Source organism: Haliotis cracherodii, unplaced genomic scaffold, assembly GCF_022045235.1.
Source record: "Haliotis cracherodii isolate W230 unplaced genomic scaffold, xgHalCrac1.p SCAF_12, whole genome shotgun sequence".
Lineage (NCBI taxonomy): Eukaryota > Metazoa > Mollusca > Gastropoda > Lepetellida > Haliotidae > Haliotis > Haliotis cracherodii.
The window spans coordinates 27,584,975-27,612,641 of record NW_027266267.1 but is presented as its reverse complement, the minus strand read 5'-3'; the positions used below and the strand labels follow the sequence as shown (position 1 = coordinate 27,612,641).

The 27,667-nt window shown below is 42.2% G+C and overlaps 2 protein-coding genes and 1 pseudogene across 3 annotated transcripts in view; all 3 read right to left on the bottom strand.

Moving 5' to 3' along the window:
- Window positions 1-27,667, bottom strand: part of LOC139458313 (uncharacterized) — a 61,044-nt gene that overhangs the window by 16,320 nt on the left and 17,057 nt on the right. The window lies entirely within an intron of this gene.
- On the bottom strand, window positions 21,832-22,630 carry LOC139458317 (uncharacterized). Its single transcript, XM_071239705.1, has one exon. It carries the CDS (start codon window positions 22,628-22,630, stop codon window positions 22,019-22,021), a length of 612 nt encoding a protein of 203 aa, XP_071095806.1. The 3' UTR covers window positions 21,832-22,018.
- Window positions 22,677-25,660, bottom strand: LOC139458315 (uncharacterized; annotated as a pseudogene).

The window sequence follows — 27,667 nt, the reverse complement described above, 5'->3', positions numbered from 1 at the left end:
CCTTTTAGTACAGTCCGTTTGGCTCCAAATGGGAACAATGAATTGCAAAAATAACTCAAAATCGTGAATAGTCTATTAAATGTCAATACGGTACACGGCAATGAATACCCTATACCCAACAATATCTGCTGTTTGTTATTTTCATCCCCCTCACTGATAAAAGTTGATTACGAAACAATCATGTTGTTTTGTGTACAAGTTGACATCTTGAACAGTAGGAGGAACAGCGCAAACATCAAATAATCTTTTCACGTGAGTGAGGGAGTAAAAATTTAAGGTCGCATCAGCATTATTTCAGCAATATGGCAATGCGTTCGATGCAATTCCCTACATTATGTTCCCGTTGTATTTTTCAAGTGGACAGTTGACTTGCTTTTGCATGTGTTTGCCACGGTTTCCACCGGTGGTGCAGATTACACTCACCTTTTCGCGAACACCTGGTATCATCACTATTTGACTGAGTTTCATTAATACATGCCCATGATATTGTCCGAATGGTACAATCAATTTAAGCAAGCCTCTAGTAAATCTCTATTTATCTGTCTCCGTCATTTTACAGAGGGAATAATAATAAATATCACGTTGTCAGCACAGATGTGTTTAGGTCAGACTGACCCAATGGTCATATCTGAGTCAGTTTAATAAGGTCATACTAATGTGGTCAATTTAATATGTTCAAGCCAGGCCTTTTGAATATGCGAGGAAAATGAGATTTTTGAAATTGAAGCGCATTGAATTAGTCATACAGATTATAATAATAACACTCGGGCATATTTTATAAATACTTACTTTTTTATTGCAAATTGTATGAATGGCAAACATCTGGTGTCATCACTGATTTTCAGTGGTCCATTCATATAATTTTCACAGGTATTTTGTCCCCAACCCGCAAATGGAATCTGTCCTGGCGAATTATCTAGACTAGTTATTCTAGTACATTTCCAATGAACAAGTCAGTTCATCTGTCATGTGTTAAACCGCCCCACACAATGACACTACAACCCTATATCGATCATGGTTAAGCACTGTTGCCAGTGCCAACAACGATTTCTGCCATCTGTGACTCGGAGACAAACACCTTGATTCGTCTGTAAGCATGGTGTAACGCCATTGGGGCACACCCCGCCCCCTGGTGTTACCTTTCCCACCCAAACTTGCCGCCTATGGTCAACTGTTAGGTTTATACTCTTCACAGGACACCTTACTTTCAGGTGGGCTACATACAACCGATTTTCAACGGTAGATGTCGAAATTCGCCTGTTATTGTGCTGAATTCTCTTTTGATAACAGGATCAGATTTGAATCTGTTATGAAGGTCATGTCTAGGTGACGTTTTTTAGGCCTGCCACGCCTAGGTCTCGTAGCAACCCCACCCGTTTGATAGTACTTTTCCAACAGTCGAGATATTACACTTTTTGATTTGCCCAACATTCGGGCGACCTGAGACACTGATGCCTTCCTCCTCCCCTCTCTCACTTCTCCCCCTTCCCCTTAAAATCATTATATCCCTTTCTTTTTGTCAGTAGTATAGATTCAACCATACATGTACTCTATCAACAGAACAGTTATCCTCATATCATCATATAAAAAAGAAAGCGCCCATGCTGTACTGAATATGTCCCTTTAAGTGTTAACCCATCCATGATCACAGAGCATGGACACAACGTTCAAATACTAAACCAGGTGACCCCTGTGGTCTAATGGTAGAGCGTCCGCCCGGTGAGCGGAAGGTGTGGTGTTCGATCCCCGTCTGCGTCGTAACAAAAGAAGTCAAAAGATGGTACTTGTTGTTTCCCTGCATGGCGCTCTGCATTAAGGGACTAAAAACAATGACTGATCGGTATACTGTGTCTGAGTGGGGTATTCATGTTAAACTGCGGCATACTGCGGCATTGTATGTCAGTGGGCTAACACTATAAAATCGGCAATAGTATGGGCTAGTACAAGCAATTAGTCCGGATTAGTACGCACATCACACACATACATAACAGGGGTTCGAGTTTATTGAAATGACACACTCCGAAGTCACTAAAAATCACAGGGGGGACCTCAAAGACTCATTTGAGCTCAACAAACGCATTTATGCAACATCGGACCAATTCTGTCCTGTACTTTCATTGAAAATATACATGTCTCTCCTCAATTCCAACAATGGTGCTTTTTACCAGGCTCCCAAGAGACGAGTCCACGTCGACGATCCCGAATGGTACACCACGAGACCAGTTGGTGTAAATGTCATTAGCAATATGATGAAAGAAATTTCTACCAACGCTGGTCTCAAAATGTATACAAACCATTGTCTTCGGGCAACTGCCGTCACTTTGCTGTCAAACGCAGGTATTGAAAATCGCGAGATTTGCAAAATTACCGGCCACAAAACCGATGAATCGTTGAAGTCGCATTCCATTGACTCGAGCTCGGCTCAAAAACGACATTATTCGAACCTTCTTCAGGGACAGCAGCAGCTCGCTAACGAACGTAATTTGGTACCTGTCGGAGAAACAAATATCCTGCCACTGTCCACTGCTTTCGTGAATAACTTCCAGGTTAATTCCTCTGCCAATTCCCAAGGCCTCTCTCACATATGTTATTCCACTGTAACAGTAAACAACTTTTTCCATCCCAGCTAAGCTGCATGTCTAAAATATCGCACATGATTGACGTCTCTTGTCACCACCTCAGTTTCCGACGAGTTGACACCATCTTGTATAGGGGCCAAACAGTATGTACGTCTTTTCTAACTTCGATTATTTGTATTTTATAGATACGCATAACTACAAATTACAAGTAAGATGAGGAACTGTGATAAAGAATTGAATTTGTGATATTTCCTGTTGTTTGTTTATTTTCTGAGAAATGGGCTTGAACATGTGACAACCCCTTTCGTAAAGTGAACCATCATTATTGGAGTACCTCGAAACCATTGATCGGTTTCGCAGCACTCCATGTCATGCATCCTTTCGAAGGCGAGCACGAGGAGACGTATTGCAAACGACAGCCTGAAATTTCCGTACATCCATTCAGCAAAACATCACGCAAATTGTACAAAACGAAATATTTATCTCCTAAGTGACAGCCCTTCCAAAATTATCTTAACATTGATAACACAATGACTGGGCTCTGAACACAAAGACACATAGGTTCTTGCTCACCATTTTAATCCCTGCCTTCTCGATTACTTCCTTTTTGAGTGCACAAACTGTGATATCTGCGTTATTGTACACCACACCTATGAAAATAATATCTCAGGTCATGGTTACACGTGTCAGTATATTATATTTGTGCTTATAAAGAGATCTCCTAATGTGGAGCGATGGTAAGAGTTTGGGTAATATTCATATCCATATGAAACAACTAGTGAATGGCCTTCCCTTATTGTCTTTACATCGATCACAACAATGACTGTGAACACTAAACACACCTACCTCTACATGTTATTAGACCAACAATTAGAAGACCCTGCGGGGCGGTCGGGTAGCCAAGTGGTTAAAGCGTTCGCTCGTCACACCGAAGACCGGGTTCGATTCCCGACATGGGTACAATGTGTGAAGCCCATTTCTGGTGTCCCCCGCCGTGAAATTGCTTGAATTTTGCTAAAAGCGGCGTAAAACCGTACTCACTCACTCACTCACTCACTCACTCACTCACTCACTAGAAGTCCCTGCATGCACAGTATACGCCAGTCCCGTGAAAGCAGCAGTATAGATACATTTACAGTTGTTAGGAACCTGCACAGTGAAGAGGAAAGGTGAAGGTTGGGGTAACATTGTAGTGATCGGTATACAGAAAATCGGGGACAGAGACTTGTACTTTCTTTCAGTTTTTGATTGTTCAACCAAATGGACAATTATTATTACTACATCGCAGTAGGATATCACAGAGATATCTATACACTGTATCATTTCACATCCCGAACATTAGTGAAAGGGTATTGTTTAATGCCGCTTTTAGCAATAATTCAGCAATATCAATGTGGGGGACACCAGAAATGGGCTTCACACATTTTACACATGTAGGGAGTCGAACACCATCACACATATCAGGTGTATCAATACAATGCCGCATGGATGAATAATTTTTACATTAGATTTGTAAGCCACCTATCTGAGATCGTGTCTGTAACGACAATGTTAAACATCTGAGGCATGCATTACTTCCTGGTTTCTTCCCACGTCAAGCTGACACAACTGATATAACTTTAAAACTGCTCACACTGGCGTTACAATAAGCTCACAGTCACGAATAGAGCAACAGGATTATCGCCCTTGGATTGTTGGCCAAGTGTGAACGAGCTCCGCTGAAAATGCTCTGTCAAAGGATTTCCACAAGAAATTTGATAATATCATTGTTGTGATGACGCCATGTGAAGTTCGAAAACACTTGTGATCAAGAGTGGCAGGTCAAAACTGTAATGTCAGCATGTGAACTGCGTGAACTGTGAGATGTTCTCACCTGTGGTCGCTGACACCCCTTTATTCGTTCCTGTGTGGGTTTTCGTGAGTTCTAAAAGCAATCAGTTATCAGAGATTAAGAGCACTTTAACTGAAATGCCAGGGAAATCGATAATCGGAAGTTATATCATCAAATGTAGATAACATTTGTCAAATCTCAATGTAGCATTATTAAACAAGAAATAAAAAAAGAGATTCTCTCTGAACAAGAGGTTGATCTTAGAATATGAAAAATGATATTCTTGGGTGAAATTGAAAACATAAAACTTGAGACTTGACTTGAGGTTCTAACTTAAGATCTTAAGATTACAACATTCAAAGCCTCAGGAAAGCTTCAAAAAGATTTATGGTAGACACTTCCAAATTAATGCCGAGTTACCAAGTTTTATTCAGTACTATATTTACTACAATTCAAAATACTTCAGAGTTACATTTTTCAGAGAAAGGACATACACTTAAGAATGACATTGCTTCTGTATGTGAGTGCACGTAATACTTGGCATCTCAGTTCTCAGCTTCATAATGCTTCACACAGGTGGTATATCTGGATGTGTGTATATGGAAGTATACGCATAGCATGACAAACACTTGCTATTCGCCAGTCTACAACAACTCAAAATAGTCAATCACGTTTGTGTCGTTTATGCAATATCCTATCTTTAGGGACCGCTTGTGCACAAGCAAGTTGTTCAGTAAAATAGTTTTAAAATTAAAATCTATTTGTTTGAGCCATTTTCTCTCTATCCTGTTGGGCACGTTAAGTTTGCTAAATCTTATTGCTCATGTCAGTGTTGCCAATGTTTCTCCTTCCTAATCGAACGTCATAACATTTCAGGTCATAACCATCATCTAAAACACAACACATGATGCCAAGACATGTTTTATTTGTCTTTATTGTCTGTACGGTTTACAATTGATTTTATTAGTCCTTGAATCTTATGTCTAGTGCATATGTTCACAAACAGGGCCGTTAGCTGATATAAGGATGTCACATCCAGTTGATCGACCAGTTATATATCTTACTTACTGTTTTGTATCAAATAAGAGAGCTGTATACGACATACGTCAGTATGATAACGAAGTGTTTACAATTGATATTCTGAAAAAGACGGATAAACGACAGTTGTGACAGGGAGAATTGTATGGTAGCTGAAGCAGACAGATTGACAGCCGTTGTTTACGAGAGTTGCGTGCATCCTTCCACCATGACACCGCAAGTTATTTGTGTACCGATTTCATAACTCTGACTAACAGGGTGGGGAAATGGGGTGGTAGTTCACACGAAACGGACGACACTGTCTGTGTCTGTGCTGTGCCGCGCCTTTGATATCGCCTCCAAACACACATGTAATAGAATGAACCATTATGCGATGATACACATCGGGAACGCGGTGTTGATCAAGGCACCATTTCATCTTTTTTGTTTCTTTGCACCTAATATATCCACAATTAACGAAAATATGTCATACATGTATCTACAAAAATATATATACAGGCAAGGTATTTGCACCTAGCATAACTGTTTATTCACGCGTGGTGTTGCAGATTGTAAGTGAACGAGACCAGGTATTGTAGACGCACCGACTTCTTAGGCGAGTGACATTGTGTATTCAAGAGTAAACTGACCTAATCATAAGAAGAAGGAACTTACTGAAGGTATTAATCAATCCGCATATACAGAGAGACAGTTACAATGAATTGCCATTACTAACATCATGTACGTGTATTCGTGAACAACTTAAAAATATTGTTTAACTATTAAAAAACTAAAAACAATATCTACTCTTATTTATAAGGATCTCACTTACGGATTAGACATTATACAACGTACAAGTGAGAATATGGGAATTATCAATCAAAAGAAGGCTGTTTTATTCTTGCCGAATTGTTCCCAATTTCAAATCAAAAGTGGTCATGCATTTAAAAATATTTGTGTCCCAATATTCATACAATTTTTCATCAATCGGCGGAATATCATATCATTAAAAATATTGTCGATGTACATGATATATACCTTCAATGTAAAGTTCTACATTTGAAAACTCAAAGCCCAGTGCACTGGTTGGAGTTTGTTGTGACCTATGTCTGTGACTTGGTTACAAATGATAGGGTACAACTTCTCCAGCACAATGAACATGGATGGAAATCAAATGTCATACAAGGCCTAGGGAGGCGATGATAACTGAATCACAAAACATTTTCCAAGGCTTATCCCCACTTGGAATATAAATGGGGGGATTGCGAAAGTTTAGATTTTTCACTTGAGTGAAATAACTACATCTATATACACAATTGGTAAATACCAAACGTCAGAACAATTAAACCTGGTTATTTATTATCTTAAAACTAACAATATTTACACGCACGTTTAACTTTAATCATCATACAGTTATGTTCGCTTGAGAGTTGAACACATTATACATGTACATCGTGTTGCACTGTGTTGCCACACTGCCACATGCGCCACACTGAACTGATCATTCTGAACATAAGATTGATATACATCGGTTATTAAATAGTCCAGCAATATATCGACAGGATAATATACATGTAGCTGCACAAGATTACAGGGTTCACATTGTACTCATATGAGACATTAAACCGAATTTTAGCGTGAATAATGCTTCAACTACCATCCCATTGTAGGGGGGGGGGGGGGGGGGGAGTAGTATTCATACAGATACCAACATGTAACAAAAAGTGAATATCCCTCCTAAAGGAGTTGCTGGCGATCTAAGCCCATTTTCACATTGTGTTGTTGAAGGCTAATATATGTTTACATGCTCTAAATGGCAAACTAGTTTTACGCACATCTGTGATAATCGAGTTATTATAACTGTCCTTCAGAGACAGGATTGTACACAGTTTAAACATTCAGTTTAAACATTCACCTTTAATGTAAATATTTGTCTCGTCACGATATGGCTAAAACATTGCCAATGTGATGTTAAATATTAACTCACCCACTCATACAATTGTAAATATAAGCAACAAAATCCTTTCCATGTTCATAATGAACATCCACCAAAAGCAGAGTCGATTGTACAACTCCAACTACATCATGTGTTAATGAATCGTTAATGAATCGTTATCAAATAGTGATGATACCAGGTGTACCTGCTCCACCAGTGTTACAAGTCAGAAACACATGCAAAGGCAAGGCAGTTGTTCACCTAAAAACACGGGAACATATGGTACAAGTCAAAATAGAGAACTGCATCGCGATCAGACATAATTTTTGCGATTGATGTGTCAAATTTGGAAATATCCTCCACATCATTACGTTTTTATACAGTATCAAGATATGATACACAGATGTAAACATTTCTCTATCTTTCCTCTATCTTTCTTAGAATTGTGGATACAACTATGACTGCGACTGTGCCTTGAAACAGATAACACACATACCTGTGCATGTGATCTCACCCACCACTGAGAGTCCCAGCCTGTATGATTTACTTCCTTGTTGAGCGAATTAATTCTTTGTCCTGAATGCACCAGGTATAGCATTTTGACAGTTGTATTATAAACAACTTATGTGTAAATATATCTCGGGTCATGGTGACAGTGTCAATAGAGTGGAATACATTTTGGTAAGAGCGTTAATACAGGAATCTACCCATTGAAGGGGAAAGGCGTGGGGCGTGGGGTTGGGTAGTTTCTATGACTATGGTCATACAGATACCAACATGTAACAAGTGAATATTCCCCCTAAAGGCTGCGGGTAGGCAGGACATGTTTTCTCCTTTTGCGAACACTTGGTATCATCACTGATTTTCAGTGATCCATTTATGTAATTTTCACTGCTATTTTGACTTTTACGCCATAAGAAATGTTTCGGTTAATTGTGATTGGTTATTCTCCGGCGTTGAGCGTATATTTCTACAACGATCATACAAACTACATTAATGAACATTATGAACCTTAAACACACATACCTGTACCTGCGATCTCACCCACCACTATAAGTCCCAGCCTGCCCTATACTCCTCTAGAGATCTGGAGTTGTGCAGTTGTGTAGTGCTATTTGCGTTAGAATACGGTTGAATGCGGATGTGGGATCCGCCCACCACTCTTAAGGGAACAAAGGAAGGTTGTGGTGATCGTGGGTATGGGGATAAGCAAACATTAGGACACAGGGAAGTATAACCTAAAAGGGAGCAACCATTTCATTTCCGGTGGGAGGAGGTTTCTTAAAATATACAAACCCCTCTTTCACTTATTTTATTTATATATGCCTCGCATTGTAGGAAAAAAATGGCAATCTGGCATCTCAAAACCAGATGCATTGGGCTAAGGGGTCTAGTCAGTATTGGCTAGCTTCTCGTCTAGGAGAGAATAAACTCTCACTCATATCCCACTCTGCCTTGCGTCTGTTCTATCCATTGGAAAGGCTGAAGGAGTCGGAGTCCCTTATGCAGTAAGTTGTTATCTTCAAAACCCCTCATGCAGCTCTTACTACGCCGTTAATACCAAGTGGTACTGTACATGTATTTTTCCTTTCCCTTGTCTCTATCAGCGATACATGGAGAGTTGGGACCTCTTGCAATGGCATCACACTGCCCAGGTCTGTGACCTGGAGCGGTAACTCCTCCAGCATCATCTCAGGGTGACGGACAGCCTGGTAAGCAGTACTCCTCCGATAAGTTTATCTTTATTGGCGTAGAATATAGCCCCAGGGGCTGCTTCCGATGGTGGAGAGTATCAATGCATTGTGCTCTGGCAAGTCTGACCCGCACACCGTAAACTTTGCACCAAATAAGACAACACAGAAGGACGAAAGAAACTCATGAAGCCAGCTCTTTGGTTGGGATGCTCGTATGTTAGCACCATGACGACAGGATTGTCAGTGGACCTTCGGGTGTTGAAGGATGTACCCAAGACTGCTATCATCCACAACAAACTCCGAAGACTACAAGTGGACATCGCCATGCTACAGGGCCTGATCAAACCATCAATCATGGTGTCAGCTTTGCTATGAAGGATTGAATGTTCAGAATGATAAGGCTTGTAATAATGGAACGAGGACGAGAAATCCACGGTTGGAATGGATGGGATCCCTCCAGAGGCTGCCAACAATGGAAAGGGGCTCCTGCTTAGTCACCCGTTTGAACGTCTGTGCCAGTGATGGAGGAGGGCGTGGTACACCATAGCACTGTAGACTTCAACATCATAACCTTGTACAAGAATAGCGTTTATAGCAGGGTGACAGCAGCGTTTCTAACAACTACTCCTGGATCTCTTTTTACTGAGCATTGCAGGATTGTTCTTCACTTGTGTGGGCACTGGTGAAGAGCAACCTCCTCGTGGTGAGTGCTGGGTAGCGCTAATAGCTCTTCCCCCGTGTGGAACCGGGGTAGAATATTTCCACAGCCTCCCATTGCTGGTCGTATGAGGCGACTAAAATGGGCAACCTGTTTGCCGTGGGTTGCGTCCCTGTGTCGGCGGAGGACGGGAGTCTGGTAGTTGAGGGCACTGGTTCCTGGAACTGTGTTCCTTTGCCCAACACACTACTTTGACCCTTACTTCGCCTAGACGGGTGGTAAGATGGGCCCGGTCTTATCAATCGGCTGGTCATGCCAGGCCCTGTGCGTAATATTGTGTATGCACACCCGTGTTATATTTTCATGTATATTTTGGTCTTGGCCATGCTTAACTTGTATGAGTTCTCACTTTTTGATTGACTATATTGCCTAGAGTCTTACGCCAGAAGGCGGTGGCTCATGGGCCAATCTGGTGATGTTGACCTCTGTATTCTGTATGTCTCCAGTTTCTTGTCATGGACTGAACCTGCCTGGCACTACATCTGGTAGATAAATATAGCTATTCAAGTCATATTTGCTGGAGTATAACATCCCTGTATCCCTGGTGTTTGCATCCTGGATATCCGGTGCAATATAACACTGTCCTTGGTGACACTCGATGGTGGATGGGGAGCAGGGATGCTGAAACTTATACTTACAACATGTCTCTAAATCTGCACTCTGGTTCTTCAAATACAAACAAACGTAGGCATACAGATTCTGTCTCGTCTGATGAAGATGTCTCTCCACAAGTGGCCAATTCTTGGCCTAGGTTCATCGTCATTTCATCTGCTGATGGCTCTCCTTTAAAGCTCAATCCTTTTGTCATCTCCAAGGGAATCCAAAGTACCTGTGGGGAAGTCAAGAATGTCACACGTCTTCGTTCTGGCTCAATCCTTGTTGAATGTGCACGGAGACAACAATCCGTTAATCTGCTGGGTCTTCAGCAGTTTGTTAACACAAAGGTTGTTGTCTCAGTGCACAAGACACTGAATTCTTGCAGAGGTATTGTGAGAGATCGCGCTCGCTGTCTGTCAGACATGGCTGAAGAGGACATAGCAGATGAATTAAAAAATCAAGGCGTCACCGCAGTTAAGCGTTTTACCAGGAAAACACAGGAAGGAACTATTGTTAACACCCAGACTTATCTGTTCACTTTTTCAATGTCCACTATTCCAAAATCCATTAAAGCTGGCTACTTTAACATCGGAGTTGAGGTTTATATCCCAAATCCACTCCGGTGTTACAAGTGTCAAAAGTTCGGCCATGGAGCTAAATTTTGTACTGCTAAGGCAAGATGTTTCCGTTGCAGTGGAACTCATGAGAGTTCAGACTGCACAAATGAAATCAAATGTGCCAACTGCAACGGAAAGCACTTGTCCTCATCCAAATCTTGTCCTGTATTTGAGCAGGAAACTAAAATCTTGAAACTCAAATGTACAAACAACATTTCCTACACAGATGCCAAAAAATTACTCCTTCCATTGCAAACTTCTACCAGAACTTATTCAGCTGCTGTGTCCTCTCCTACTCCAGCTGTCACATTTTCAACGTCCTCCACACAAACTGATATCTCGTGGATACAGGATACACAAATTACTAATGAGACCAGTAAGACATCTCGAAATGACCCATCCAAAGCAACATCAGCTTCTCAAACAGAGACTCTCTCACCAGAACCTACTACAACTATAAGTTCAGAACCAGAAACCGTAATTGAAACTGTTCAGGGCAAAGCCCACATATCAAGGATGAACAAAAAACAATCGAAGAAGAAAGGCAAGCCAATCCAGCATTTGGAGGTGCCTTCTCCTCCAACTATTGAGGTTCATAATCCTTTTGAACCTCTGGAGATGGAGGTTAGTCACTCAGTCCCAGCTCATGGGAATGGACCTCCCTCCCGCTCACGATCTCCAGTTGAGCCGCCGTGTGTAGCTCTTCTCACATAATCCAATGGAATTGCAGAGGACTAAGGAACAACTTAAATGATTTACAATTATTAATTCAGGATTATCAACCTTCAGCACTGTGCTTACAAGAGACGTACTTAAAAAATACTGATTTAATTGACATCAGACAGTATGATTCGTATCATTTTTATTCACCTCCAGCTGCTAAAGCCACTGGAGGCTCTTCTCTCGTGGTGAGGCAGGGTCTTATACACAGCCTTGTTCCTCTTAATACGCCACTTCAAGCTGTTGCTGTTCGGTTAACTTTAAACTTTGTTTTTACGTTATGTTCTCTTTATGTACCGCCATCTTCGACTCTTCAAATAATTGATCTTCAAGCCCTATATGACCAGCTACCCAAGCCCTGTATCATCATGGGGGATCTCAATGGGCATAATCCACTTTGGGGTGGTACTGCTACAAACCATAAAGGGAGAATATTAGAAGACTTTCTTTCGAACAATGACTTATGTATTTTTAATGATAACTCTAAAACTTATTTACATCCCGGTACAGGCACATATTCATCTCTTGATTTATCACTCACAAACTCTGAATTATTAAATGAATTTGAATGGTCAGTCCACGACGACCTCTTTGGAAGTGACCATTTCCCGACTATTCTTCAAAACATAACTCCATCTGATGTTCCTCCATCATCAAGATGGAACTTCAGTAAAGCTGACTGGTCGTTGTTCGAATTACTCTGTGAAAACAAGTTACATCCTGGTCGTTTTATTGATGTTCCTGATTCAATATAAATGTTTTCTGATGAACTAAATCAAATAGCTGATGAATGTATTCCTAAGTCCTCTGCTAATCCACACATCTGTAAACCATGGTTTAATGATACTTGCAAACAAGCTAGGAAGGCACGGAAGAAAGCTGAAAAGTATTTCCGTCACCATCCTATGGTACATAATTTAAATAAATTCAAAATTGTCAATGCTAAAGCACGGCGTACGTTTAAGCAAAATAAACGCATGTCTTGGCAAGCTTATGTTTCAAAAATAAATTCACGAACGCCAATGTCGAAGGTATGGAACATGATTAAAAAAATCAAAGGTAAGGGATCTAAATCTGGTATCCACCATCTTCAAAATGGGAATGAATTGTTAACTGATAAATCCGATATTGCTAATAAACTGGGTGAAACTTTGGCTAAACATTCTTCCTCATCAAATTATGTACCTCAATTCCAAAAATACCAAAAACAGCAGGAAAAGAAACCTATTAATTTTAATTCAGATAATGGGGAAGATTACAATGAAATTTTTTGTATTCATGGACTACATACTGCCCTTGGACAAGCTCACGATACTGCTACTGGAGCTGATAACATACATTATCAACTCCTGAAGCACTTACCAGAATCATGTTTACTATCTCTGTTAAATATTTTTGATAAAATCTGGACGACAGGAAGTTTTCCACCTTCATGGCGTGCGGCTATTGTTGTTCCAATACCTAAACCAGGACGTGATCACACGGATCCATCAAATTATCGTCCAATTTCATTGACAAGCTGCGTTTGCAAAACCATGGAAGGCATGGTAAACAATCGACTTGTTTGGTACTTAGAAACCAATAATCTCATTACCAATATACAATGTGGTTTCCGTAAAAACAGAAGTACTATCGATCATTTAGTACGTTTAGAATCATTCGTTAAAAATGCCATAATAAACAAACAACATGCAGTGTCTATCTTTTTCGATCTCGAAAAAGCATATGACACTACATGGAAACTTGGTGTTTTGAAAAATTTACATAATTTTGGATTGCGAGGTCGTTTGCCTCAGTTTATATCAAACTTTTTAACAGACAGACAATTTCAGGTCCGAGTGGGTTCCACCCTGTCTGATAATTATAATCAGGATCAGGGTGTCCCTCAAGGCAGTATTTTCAGTATTTCAAGGCAGTCACATTATTCAGCATAAAGATAAATAGTTTATCAAAAGTTTTAACTGATTCGATCGACGGATCACTTTTTGTGGATGATTTTAACATTTCCTGTCGTGGTAAAAATATGCATACTATTGAAAGGCAACTTCAATTATGCTTGAATAAAATTCATAAATGGTCTCTTGAAAATGGTTTCAAGTTTTCAAAAGCTAAAACCAACTGCATTCATTTTTGCAGAAAGTATAAACCGCATAAGGACCCTGATATAGTTTTAGATGGTGTTCCTATCAAAGTAGTGAAAGAGGCCAAGTTTCTTGGTATTATTTTCGACCAGCACATGACCTTTCTGCCACATATAAATTATTTAAAGACTAAATGCCTGAAAGCATTGGATTTATTAAAAGTAGTTTCAAATTCAAAATGGGGAGGGGATCAGAAAACCCTCCTCCAACTGTACAGAACGCTTATCCGCTCTAAACTTGATGACGGCTCCATTATATATGGTGGAGCATGTAAAAGTAATTTAAAAAAACTTGATTCTATTCATCATCAGGGCCTGAGGCTTTGCCTTGGAGCGTTTAGAACGTCTCCGGTTCATAGCCTGTATCTGGAAGCTGATGAACCATCACTTCAACAACGTCGTATAAAGTTATCTTTACAGTACATTTCTAAATTGCATTCTAATAACTCCAATCCAGCCTTCGGTTGTGTTTTTACTCCCCTCTATGAAGAACTCTACAATAAAAAATCAAGTCTTACTCCACCCCTTGGAATAAGAATAAAACATCATATTTCAGCTGCTAACATACATCTTGACCTGATATCTCCCACAGAACTTTTGTCTTCCCCGCCATGGCAATTGGTAATGCCAGAGGTGGATCTATCCTTAACTAAATTCAGGAAATCGGAAACAAATCAGCTTATTTATCAACAAGAATATAATGAATTAAGAAGCAAATATGATACTTATAAATCTATATTTACCGATGGATCTAAGGATGGTGACGCAGTTGCCAGCGCCACCATCATTGGATCCAGGACTATATCTTCAAGACTTCCAGATAACTGTTCCATTTTTACAGCCGAATCCAAGGCCATATTAACAGCATTAGAGTACATAAGTAAACATTCCAAACATAAGCAATTTATTATATTTTCAGATTCTCTTTCTTGTCTTCAGGCAATTAAAAATCAGTCTTGTAAACATCCACTTTTAATTGAAATTATTGAATTATTAAATGTTCTTGCTACTGGCCAGTGCGACATCGTTTTTTGTTGGTTACCCAGCCATGTTGGTATTGTTGGGAAAACAATGGCCGATGCTGCTGCAAAAGCAGCACTCAACAAATCTGTGACACCACTTCTTATACCCTATAGTGATTATAAACCTGTTATTGGATCTTACATCCGAGATCTAATGCAGAAGAAGTGGGACACCCAAGTAGACAATAAATTACATGAAATTAAACCCACTACTGGTTACACCTACTTGGGTTGTCAGTCCAGATTTGAAGAGGTCGTATTAAGACGATGTCGTATTGGCTACAGCAGATGTACGCACGAATATTTATTAAAAGGTGAGGATCCTCCGTTTTGCATCCCTTGTGATGAAAGAATCACGGTCAAGCATGTCCTGCTTGACTGTGTTGATTTTTCCATCACAAGGGATAAATATTTCAAGATTACATCTATGAAGGAACTTTTTAATATCAGTTCTCATTTAGTTATTGGTTTTTTAAAAGAAATTGAATTGTTCCATAAATTTTGATTAATATATTGTGTATATAATATAGTGTTTTATAATTGGCAGAATAAATGTGATACCTGAGATTGCTAGTGGCTGTATCCTTTAAGGGGGTTGAAGTAGTGTAAAATTATTGTCCCCTGGAGAGGGTATGTAAGACCACGTCTTTCAAAGTAGATTTATTCTTACCATATCTTTTAACCGTAGAATATATGTTGTTTTAATTTGGCTAAATGTGTTAATAATTGCCAACACCTGAAGGGATGATGTAAATCCAGCTGGGGTCCATGCAGGTAGCAAAAGTACTGTAAGTCCCCATGGTCCCCAGTATGGTGATCTCCTTTCAGTTGTTGGAGATCATAGCCTGTTTTTATAGTGTATTTTTATGTATCGTAATATCAATTTTATGATTCCATACTAGTTTTAAATATTTCTCTGTGATAAATCTAGTTATTTTACTGCCCATCGTTGGCAGGTTTTTATACGTTTTCAAAGTATTTCTAATATTTAACCTTTGATAGTCACGATATGGCTGAAATATTGCCGATGTGACTTAAAACTTAACTCACTCACTCACTCACTTCACTTGTGTGGTCCTCAGCAGACGTGTTGATATGGTGCATCCCGAATCAGTTTGGATTCGGGAAAGAATGATCCATGACCAACATGCTCTTCTCAGACGACGGCTGCTGGAAAAGGGCAGAGAGCAGATGCAGCCAACCCATTTCACATTCCTCAACCTCACAAAAGCCTTCGACTTTACCAAGATTGGCTCCTCGTTATGATTCAGTCACTCCACACTGACATGAAAGGCGCCATGCAGTTCAATAGCTCTTCCAGTGAGGCTGTCGACATCCGAAGTGGTGTAAGCAGGGCAATGTGCACATGAAGCTACCCTGTTTGGAATCTTTTTCACAGTCATACGCAAGCACGCTTTGTATCCCCGATCGTCGTATTCTACCTCCAGGATGGGAACCTGTTTCAGCTCGCCTGAAGGCAAAAACTAAAGTTCGTGAAGCCCTCTGCTTTTCGCAGATGACTTGGCTCTGGCAACCCACTCAACAAAGACAAAGAGCAGACAAAACAAACAAGCGAGCTCACATCCAACAAAAGGAGCACTTTCAAATACGTCTGCAATGGGTGGGAGGAACTCGCTGAAGAAGCAGACGACATTCCAAATATTACAGTTCGATTATGTATATTGACCTTAAAACATAGTTGAGCACCTGCTTATGTTAAAACAATAATTGACCTGGAAACATAATTGGGGCGAAACGGGAAACACTCATATGTTTCTGGTGTTCCCAAGGAAAGTAACTCTGCACAGCGAATTGTTGCGCCTTAGACGACCCGGGACATCCGTGTCCCAATGGAATGTTAATGGAATGTCCATTCCAAAGAAGCCCTGAGTCATAATTAGTAGCTCCACAAGGTGTAGATGTAAATATCGTTCCTTTTAGTACAGTCCGTTTGCCTCCAAATGGGAACAATGAATTGCAAAAATAACTCAAAATCGGGAATAGTCTATTAAATGTCAATACGGTACACGGCAATGAATACCCTATACCCAACAATATCTGCTGTTTGTTATTTTCATCCCCCTTACTGATAAAAGTTGATTACGAAACAATCATGTTGTTTTGTGTACAAGTTGACATCTTGAACAGTAGGAGGAACAGCGCAAATAATCTTTTCATGTGAGTGAGGGAGTAAAAATTTAACGTCGCATCAGCATTATTTCAGCAATATGGCAATGCGTTCAATGCAATTCCCTACATTGACTTGTACCATATGTTCCCGTGTATTTTTCAAGTGGACAGTTGACTTGCTTTTGCATGTGTTTGCCACGGTTTCCACCTGTGGTGCAGATTACACTCACATTTTCGCGAACACCTGGTATCATCACTATTTGACTGAGTTTCATTAATACATGCCCATGATATTGTCCGAATGGTACAATCAATTTAAGCTAGCCTCTAGTATATCTCTATTTATCTGTCTCCGTCATTTTACAGAGGGAATAATAATAAATATCACGTTGTCAGCACAGATGTGTTTAGGTCAGACTGACCCAACGGTCATATCTGAGTCAGTTTAATCAGGTCATACTAATGTGGTAAATTTAATATGTTCAAGCCAGGCCTTTTAAATATGCGAGGAAAATGAGATTTTTGAAATTGAAGCGCATTGAACTAGTCATACAGATTATAATAATAACACTCGGGCATATTTTATAAATACTTACTTTTTTATTGCAAATTGTATGAATGGCAACCATCTGGTGTCATCACTGATTTTCAGTGGTCCATTCATATAATTTTCACAGGTATTTTGTCCCCAACCCGCAAATGGAATCTGTCCTGGCGAATTATCTAGACTAGTTACTCTCTTGCATTGAAAATAAGTATTTTCTACATCATGTTTTGTAAAGAATAGACGGAGCTGTGATATATTTCAAATGACAACATTTACACATTTATTTCACATTATTTATTTCATAGAAGGAAAACAAACAAAACTTCCCTCGTGCATCTGTGGCAACATAGGCAGCTCTACAATGTGTTGATAAGATGTGTCATTCTATTATCTGTTCATTATCTATTCATGTGTATGTAGTAGTATCACCCAAAATATCATGACTTAATTATTGCCTTCTCGTCAGAGATACTGGTCTGGAATTGTCATCTTGCAGTTCAACATGTCTGCCGATACTTCCAGGGAATCGAACAACGCCAGGACGCAAACTTCCGTCAACATCTCTCTGGCCAGTCAAATGTCCATTTCCAATGAACCAGTCAGTTCATCTGTCATGTGTTAAACCGCCCCACACCACGACACTATAACCCTATATCGATCATGGTTAAGCACTGTTGCCAGTGCCAACAACGATTTCTGCCATCTGTGACTCGGAGACAAACACCTTGATTCTTCTGTAAGCATGGTGTAACGCCATTGGGGCACACCCCGCCCCCTGGTGTTACCTTTCCCACCCAAACTTGCCGCCTATGGTCAACTGTTAGGTTTATACTCTTCACAGGACACCTTACTTTCAGGTGAGCTACATACAACCGGTTTTCAACGGTAGATGTCGAAATTCGCCTGTTATTGTGCTGAATTCTCTTTTGATAACACGATCAGATTTGAATCTATTATGAAGATCATGTCTAGGTGACGTTTGTTAGGCCTGCCACGCCCAGGTCACGTAGCAACTCCACCCGTTTTACGGTACTTTTCCAACAGTTGAGTTATTACACTTTTTTATTTGCCCAACATTCGGGCGACCTGAGACATTGACGCCTTTCCCCTCCCATCTCTCTCTTCTCTCCCTTCCCCTTTTCATCATTATATCCCTGTATCATATCCTCATATCATCATATAAAAAAGAAAGCGCCCATGCTGTACTGAATATGTCCCTTAAAGTGTTAACCCATCCATGATCACAGAGCATGGACACGACGTTCAAATACTAAACCAGGTGACCCCTGTGGTCTAATGGTAGAGCGTCCGCCCGGAGAGCGGAAGGTGTGGTGTTCGATCCCCGGCTGCGTCGTAAAAAAAGAAGTCAAAAGATGGTACTTGTTGTTTCCCTGCATGGCGCTCTGCATTAAGGGACTAAAAACAATGACTGATCGGTACACTGTGTGTGAGTGGGGTATTCATGTTAAACTGCGGCATACTTCGGCATGGTATGTCAGTGGGCTAACACTATAAAATCGGCAATAGTATGGGCTAGTACAAGCAATTAGTCCGGATTAGTACGCACATCACACACATACATAACAGGGGGTCGAGTTTATTGAAATGACACACTCCGAAGTCACTAAAAATCACAGGGGGGACCTCAAAGACTTATTTGAGCCCAACAAACGCATTTATGCAACATAGGACCAATTCTGTCCTGTACTTTCATCGACGATCCCGAATGGTACACCACGAGGCCAGTTGGTGTAAATGTCATTAGCAACAAACATGATGAAAGAAATTTCTACCAACTCTGGTCTCAAAATGTATACAAACCATTGTCTTCGGGCAACTGCCGTCACTTTGCTGTCAAACGCAGGTATTGAAAATCGCGAGATTTGCAAAATTACCGGCCACAAAACCGACGAATCGTTGAAGTCGCATTCCATTGACTCGAGCTCGGCTCAAAAAACGACATTATTCGAACCTTCTTCAGGGACAGCAGCAGCTTGCTAACGAACGTAATTTGGTACCTGTCCAAGATACAAATATCCTGCCACTGTCCACTGCTCTCGAGGTTAATTCTTCTGCCAATTCCCACGGTCTCTCTCACATATGTTATTCCACTGTAACAGTAAACAACTTTTTCCATCCCAGCTAAGCTGCATGTCTAAAATCTCGCACATGTTTGACGTCTCTTGTCACCACCTCAGTTTCCGACGAGTTGACACTATCTTGTATAGGGGCCAAACAGTATGTACGTATTTTCTAAATTTGATTTTTTTGTATTTTATAGATACGCATAACTACAAATTACAAGTAAGATGAGGAACTGTGATAAAGAATTGAATTTGTGATATTTCCTGTTGTTTGTTTATTTTCTGAGAAATGGGCTTGAACATGTGACAACCCCTTTCGTAAAGTGAACCATCATTATTGGAGTACCTCGAAACCATTGATCGGTTTCGCGGCACCCCATATCATGCATCTTTCGAGCACGAGGAGACGTATTGCTAACGACAGTTTTGTTGTGTCATGCGCTCAGTAAATTAGTTCCTCCTAAATATCGATTTTAATTAACGTTCATGTTACAATGTCGATAAATATTTCGTTTTGTAAGATTTACGTGTTACGGCGTCGTGTTCAAATGACATTTCCGTACATCCATTCAGCAAAACATCACGCAAATTGTACAAAACGAAATATTTATCTCCTAAGTGACAGCCCTTCCAAAATTATCTTAACATTGATAACACAATGACTGTGCTCTGAACACAAAGACACATAGGTTCTCGCTCACCATTTTAATCCCTGCCTTCTCGATTACTTCCTTGTTGAGTGCACAAACTGTGATATCTGCGTTATTGTACACCACACCTATGAAAATAATATCTCAGGTCATGGTTACACGTTTCAGTATATTATATTTGTGCTTATAAAGAGATCTTCTAATGTGGAGCGATGGTAAGACTTTGGGTAATATTCATATCCATATGAAACAACTAGTGAATGGCCTTCCCTTATTGTCTTTACATCGATCACAACAATGACTGTGAACACTAAACACACCTACCGCTACATGTTATTAGACCAACAATTAGAAGTCCCTGCGGGGCGGTCGGGTAGTCTAGTGGTTAAAGCGTTCGCTAGTCACACCGAAGACCCGGGTTCGAATCCCGACATGGGTACAATGTGTGAAGCCCATTTCTGGTGTCCCCCGCCGTGATATTGCTTTAATATTGCTAAAAGCGGCGTAAAACCATACTCACTCACTCACTCACTCACTCACTAGAAGTCCCTGCCTGCACAGTATACGCCAGTCTCGTGAAAGCAGCAGTATAAATACATTTACAATTCATGTTTGGGGTCATGGGTCATTGCGTTGTTAGGAACCTGCACAGTGAAGAGGAAAGGTGAAGGTTGGGGTAACATTGTAGTGATCGGTATACAGATAATCGGGGACAGAGACAGGGACTTGTACTTTCTTTCAGTTTTTGATTGTTCAACCAAATGGACAATTATTATTACAACATCGCAGTAGGATATCACAGAGATATCTATACACTGTATCATTTCACATCCCGAACATTAGTGAAAGGGTATTGTTTAATGCCGCTTTTAGCAATAATTCAGCAATATCAATGTGGGGGACACCAGAAATGGGCTTCACACATTTTACACATGTAGGGAGTCGAACACCATCACACATATCAGGTGTTTATCCCGCGATATGCCAAGGAGAGGCACGGGCCACCGAGCCGTTGGTGCCCGTGCCTGTAATAAAACAGAAGATGAGATTGGGTTAAATGGCCGAGGGTGTGCAGGTACTAGTGGGCTACTTAGCTGCTAATTGTATATACCAAAAATGCTACCGTTGCCATGGCCACGCGCGTGGCCGACGGCGATTGCAGCTAGCGCTGCTGGCCTGAGACTGCTACCGCTGTCCGGCCCCCACGGTAGCATATTTAAACGCTACCATTGCTTGGCAACTCCCACGTTGCCAAAAGCAGCTCCACGCTGCTGGCCTAAGTCAGACTGCCGCTGCCCGGCCCCAGGTAGCCGGCCAAAGCAGATCACACTGCCCGGCCCCATTAGCAAAACCATTGTGCGGCTCCCGCCGCGGACCCAACTGTCAGCTACCGCTTGACAAGACGACTTCCGCCGCCGGGCCCATATACGTGGCAACTGTTTGCCCCAACGTATGTTATTCTACGATTCCCCGGCTGAAAAGTCGGGAAAGACAAGGTTCCCACTGAGAAGCAGGTAACCCCGGAAAAGGTTCCCGCTGAAAAGCAGGTAGCCTTAAGCACGAGTATTAATTTGGAAGCAAGTTAATTTGTTACTAGCAGTGTAGCCCACAAGAACCCCGCCACAAAGCACCAGAGTGCTACCCCACACCCACGGCCACGCGATACGCGGAGATAGCATTGTTGCCCGGCTTGCTTATGCACTGAAAGGAAACACTAACCTGTGGAGATAATATCCTTACTGGCGCAAAACGAGCGCCAGGGCATGCAATAAATTGTCCGTAAACACACACAGTCCTTTGTCACTGAGGTGGACGCCCTCCCAGGCGTACCATGTCTTGTCAGATGCCAGGATCTGGGGATGTGGCACTGTTGTACCGCCGAGCTCTTTGACTCGGTTGGTCAGTCGGCGGTTGATATTCTTCCGCATCCCCTCGATCTTTCGTGGATCCCTGGCATCGTGCCAGTAGCGCCTGGGCAGCATTGAGGATACGATGATCTTGGTGTCAGGAAGCTGGAGTTGTATCCGAAGGATTGATGCCACCATGTCAAGGTAGAGTTGGCTGCCTTTGACCGAGCACAGGTCGTTGGAGCCCAGGTGAATGATGAGGGCTCTGTGGCTGCGCCGTGTCGCCTTGACCTGTGCATCCAGAATGGTGTCCAGCTCCTTCCACCTCATCCCCCCTCGTGCCAGCCATAGCATCCTCGGTTGGTTCGGGCTGGTGCCCTTCAGGAGCAAGTACTGCCGTGCCCTGGCCATGTAGCTGGATCCCACCATCCAAACTCTTGTAGCTGGTGTGCGGACCGGAACTGGTGCAAGGCATTGATGCCTGTTTGGTAAGTGGCCCATGTATTAGTAGACAGAGATTGTTGTAGGAGTCTGCCGGCTTCCTGCCTCAGATCAGCCATATGTTGCACGGGATAGGTGTGGGGTTCTGGTCCGCGGCTGGTGCTGCCTCTCGGAAGCGTTTGAGCTGAAACCTCGAGAGAGCATCGGCAATAGTGTTAGCAGTGGAACATACATACTTTGCCTTAAACATAATATTATATCGGAGACACTGCAGGATTAGGCGACGGAGTAGGCTCATCACTCTGGGGGCCTTGGTTGACTGCTTGTTGATTATTGTTACGACGGCTTGGTTGTCGCAGTAAAAGAGGACCTTTTTGTTTGCGAGTTGCTTGCCCCAGATTTGGATGGCCAGTGTGATGGGGAACAGCTCCAGGAGCGTCAAGTCCCGTGTAGTTCCATCCGTCACCCACCGGGGTGGCCGTGCGCCGTTAAACCATTTGCCCTGCATGTAGGCCCCAAAGCCGGCGCCACCCGCTGCGTCTGAAAACAGCTGGAGGAAATCGCTGTCCACCCATAGTTGGTCCTGAAACACTGAAATGCCGTTATAACTCGTAAGAAATGTTAACCACATTTGTAGGTCTTCCTTGACCCAGCTGGTAATCCTAATGTGGTGAAATGGTTGCTTACCTTTGCTAAGCAGATCGATTAGCCTGCGGCTGAATGCCCTTGCCATTGGTATAGCCCTGCACATAAAGTTAAGCTTGCCTATGAGGGACTGAAGGGCCCTTTTTGTGACCTTGATGTTACCTGTTGACAGGATGTCTTGGATTTCCCTTGTTGCCTCCTTGATCTTGGGCTCTGGGATTCTGATCTGCATTGCAATGGTGTCGATTTCCAGCCCTAGGAATGTCAGTTTGGTTGTGGGGCCCACCGTCTTGTCGTGCGCAATAGGAACCCCAAGCTGTTCAAGTGTATTCACGCATCCGTTGAGGTTGTCTGAGCAGTGGCTGGTGCCTGCTGTGCCCCCCGTTAGGAAGTCATCCAGGTAATGCATGACCGGACACGTTGGAAGATGCGATTGCATGCACCATTGCAAGAAGGTACTAAACGTTTCAAATATGGCGCAAGATATGGAGCAGCCAAATGGTAAGCATTTATCGAAATAGAACTCACCTTCGAATCTGATGCCTAGCAGCTCGAAATCGGATGGGTGGACTGGTATAATTCTAAAGGCCGACTGAATGTCGAATTTTGCTAGTAATGCTCCCTTTCCCAGTTGTTGCACCATCTGGGTAGCTTCATCAAATCTGGCGTACACAACGGAGCAGGCCTCTGTGTCTATGAAGTCATTTATAGATTTACCCCTGGGATAGGATAGATGGTGAATTAGACGGAATTCCTCCGCATGCTTACCCAGGTGCTGACCATATCCTGGCTGCTTCTTGGGCACCAGGCCTATTGGGGATACTTGGAGGTTGTCTAGGGGGGTGTCCTTGAAGGGGCCTGCCATCCTGCCAAGGTCGACTTCCTTTTGTAGTTTTTGTTTCACGTAGCCTGCCGTATCTTGGTGTGTGGCTGATCGCAAGTTTCGTGCCAGGCGACCCGTGCGGCTTCCCTGGAACTCGAGCTTAAAGCCAAAGCTAAAACCTACCCATAAATAATTTGCATCTCTGTAATTGACCCTAGCATATTGGCGTAACCAGGGTGCCATTTCATTGAGATCCACGGGGGAAGGGGCCATTGAATTTACCTGCCTTGCCGGCTGGTTTTCTGTTAGGAAAGGGCTGATTGGGCTTGTATGGGGTCGGTTGGACCCCATTCCCTCGAAAGCAGGTCCTAGAGCTATGGGAATGTTTGCCACACTTACCGCATTTGTGAGTGTACTTACAGTTGACCCTGCTACAGCCAAATTTATTGAAATCCCAGCATACCTGACTGGCGATGTCCCCCTGTACGCGTGTCATTGCGCCCCGTCCGCCTGATTCTGGTTGTAGTACCGGCTGTGTTACCATGTACTTCAGCCACAACTCCCCGTCGATGTTGTCCCAGCGTCGTGAGGGGTCCCTTGACATTCTGTGTCGGAATTGTTGGTCGTAGGTTGACCAGGCATCCCCCCCGAATCGAAGTGCCGCCGTTCTTATGGTTTCCATGTAGGACAGCAACCCCTGGGTTGTGCGGACCTCGGAGTGCCTACTAACGTAAGTACACATGAAAATGTGGAAAGCTGAAGTCCAGCTTGCCAGGGACAGGCGCTTTGCTTGCTGTTTTATTGGTTTAAAAATTACCTTACCTGAGGAGTCATACGCCATGGTAATCGTACCGTCCTCGTGACTTCCCTCGGTGTTTGGTAGTATTGTGCCGAGGTCGACATACTCGCCACGCCAGATTTTTTCCCTCACCTGTTGTTTGACGTGCGCGTCTATTCCGTCCGCACGGAAGGAAAGGGAATCCCCGTATCCAGCGATGTGATTGGCTGGGGCCGCGTCACCGTCGGCCTCGTTGTGCGCATCGGGGATTCTCCCTATGTTGGGCGAAATGGCGGGAGAACTAAAACCAAGCCTTACCTGTTGGTTTGCGCTAACCGGGCCGGGCGCTGAATGTTCCAGCAACTGGAGTATTTTTCCCAGTTGCTCGTTTACCTGGGTAGCCGAGTTGGCAACCTGCGCGGCATTTACAAGCTGCGCCGATTGTACGTTAATTCTGTTGCAACCTTCGATATTTCCGTAATTGGCAGACTCACCATCAGCTGTTGTCTCCTGTACAATGTGTACTCCCGGGGTTTGTCTTCTGGTTGTCCTGGCCTGCTTGGCTCCCCTCACAAGCTTGTGGTTGACGGTTGCTCTTCTCTTGGGAGGCATCACGAAAAGTCGGGGTGGTGAGTTGGTATTCCACAAGCGTAAATTGTCCCGAGGGTGAAGTTCGGGAGTAGAGCGGAATAAATGCGATACGGCGAGTGCTGAAATAGATGGTATTCAAAGCGTAATCGGCGAAACGGTCGCGATTGTGTAAATGCGATACGGCGAGTGTTGGAATAGATGGTATTCAAAGCGTAATCGGCGAAACGTTCGCGACTGGGTACAAAGGAAACGTAAAATGGGAAAGCGATTGATACAGTGACACACGTGTGTACTTGGGGAAGGGCTGCTCGCGAATGACGGACTAACAAAGGGCGGGATGATGCTTGCGCGGGATTATTCCCCGGGCACGGTGCCGAGTGGTGGCCCGGGGTGATTGAGTTACGAGGGGTGATTGGGTTACAGACGTAATTAGCCCATGGTTTGGATACGCGCGATAAAGTCATTTAGTAGTTAGTACTAAATGTAAATCAATACAATGCCGCATGGATGAATTAATTTTCCATTAGATTTGTAAGCAACCTATCTGAGATCGTGTGTGTAACGACAATGTTAAACATCTAAGGCCTGCATTACTTCCTGGTTTCTTCCCACGTCAAGCTGACACAACTGATATAACTTTAAAACTGCTCACAGTGGCGTTACAATAAGCTCACAGTCACGAATAGAGCAACAGGATTATCGCCCTTGGATTGTTGGCCAAGTGTGAACGAGCTCCGCTGAAAATGCTCTGTCAAAGGATTTCCACAAGAAATTTGATAATATCATTGTTGTGATGACGCCATGTGAAGTTCGAAAACACTTTTGATCAAGAGTAGCAGGTCAAAACTGTAATGTCAGCATGTGAACTGCGTGAACTGTGAGATGTTCTCACCTGTTGTCGCTGACACCCATGTATTTGTTCCTGCGTGGGTTTTCGTGAGTTCTAAAAGCAATCAGTTATCAGCGATTAAGAGCACTTTAACTGAAATGCCAGGGAAATCGATACTTAAGGAAGTTATATCATCAAATGTAGATAACATTTGTCAAATCTCAATAAGCATGATTATACAAGAAATAAAAAAAAAGATTCTCTTTGAACAAGAGGTTGATCTTAGGAAATGAAAAAGGGATATTCTTGGGTGAAATTGAAAACAAAAAACTTGAGACTTGACTTGAGGTTCTAACTTAAGATCTTAAGATTACAACATTCAAAGCCTCAGGAAAGCTTCAAAAAGATTTATGGTAGACACTTCCAAATTAATGCCGAGTTACCAAGTTTTATTCAGTACTATATTTACTACAATTCAAAATACTTCAGAGTTACATTTTTCAGAGAAAGGACATACACTTAAGAATGACATTGCTTCTGTATGTGAGTGCACTTAATACCTGGCATCTCAGTTCTCAGCTTCATAATGCTTCTCGCAGGTGGTATATCTGGATGTGTGTACATTGAAGTATACGCATAGCATGACAAACACTTGCTAATCGTCTGTGTTGTTTATGCAATATCCTATCTTAAGGGACCGCTTGTGCACAAGCAAGTTGTTCAGTAAAATAGTTTTAAAATTAAAATCTATTTGTTTGAGCCATTTTCTCTTTATCCTGATGGGCACGTTAAGTTTGCTAAATCTTATTGCTCATGTCAGTGTTGCCAATGTTTCTCCTTCCTAATCGAACGTCATAACATTTCAGGTCATAACCATCATCTAAAACACAACACATGATGCCAAGACATGTTTTATTGTCTGTATTGTCTGTACGGTTTACAATTGATTTTATTAGTCTTTGAATCTTATGTCTAGTGCATATGTTCACAAACAGGGCCGTTAGCTGATAATAAGGATGTAACATCCAGTTGATAGACCAGTTATCTTACTTAACTGTTTTGTATCAAATAAGAGAACTATACACGACATACGTCAGTATGATAACGAAGTGTTTACAATTGATATTCTGAAAAAAGACGGATAAACGACAGTTGTGACAGGGAGAATTGTATGGTAGCTGAAACAGACAGATTGACAGCCGTTGTTTACGAGAGTTGCGTGCATCCTTCCACCATGACACCGCAAGTTATTTGTCTACCGATTTCATAACTCTGACTAACAGGGTGGGGAAATGGGGTGGTAGTTCACACGAAACGGACGACACTGTCTGTGTCTGTGCTGTGCCGCGCCTTTGGTATCGCCTCCAAACACACATGTTATAGAATGAACCATTATGCGATGATACACATCGGGAACACGGTGTTGATCAA

What these genes read in the sequence shown, in the direction of transcription:
- LOC139458317 (XM_071239705.1), bottom strand. Translation starts at nt 22,630, where the DNA reads ATGGGCCACTTACCAAACAGGCATCAATGCCTTGCACCAGTTCCGGTC.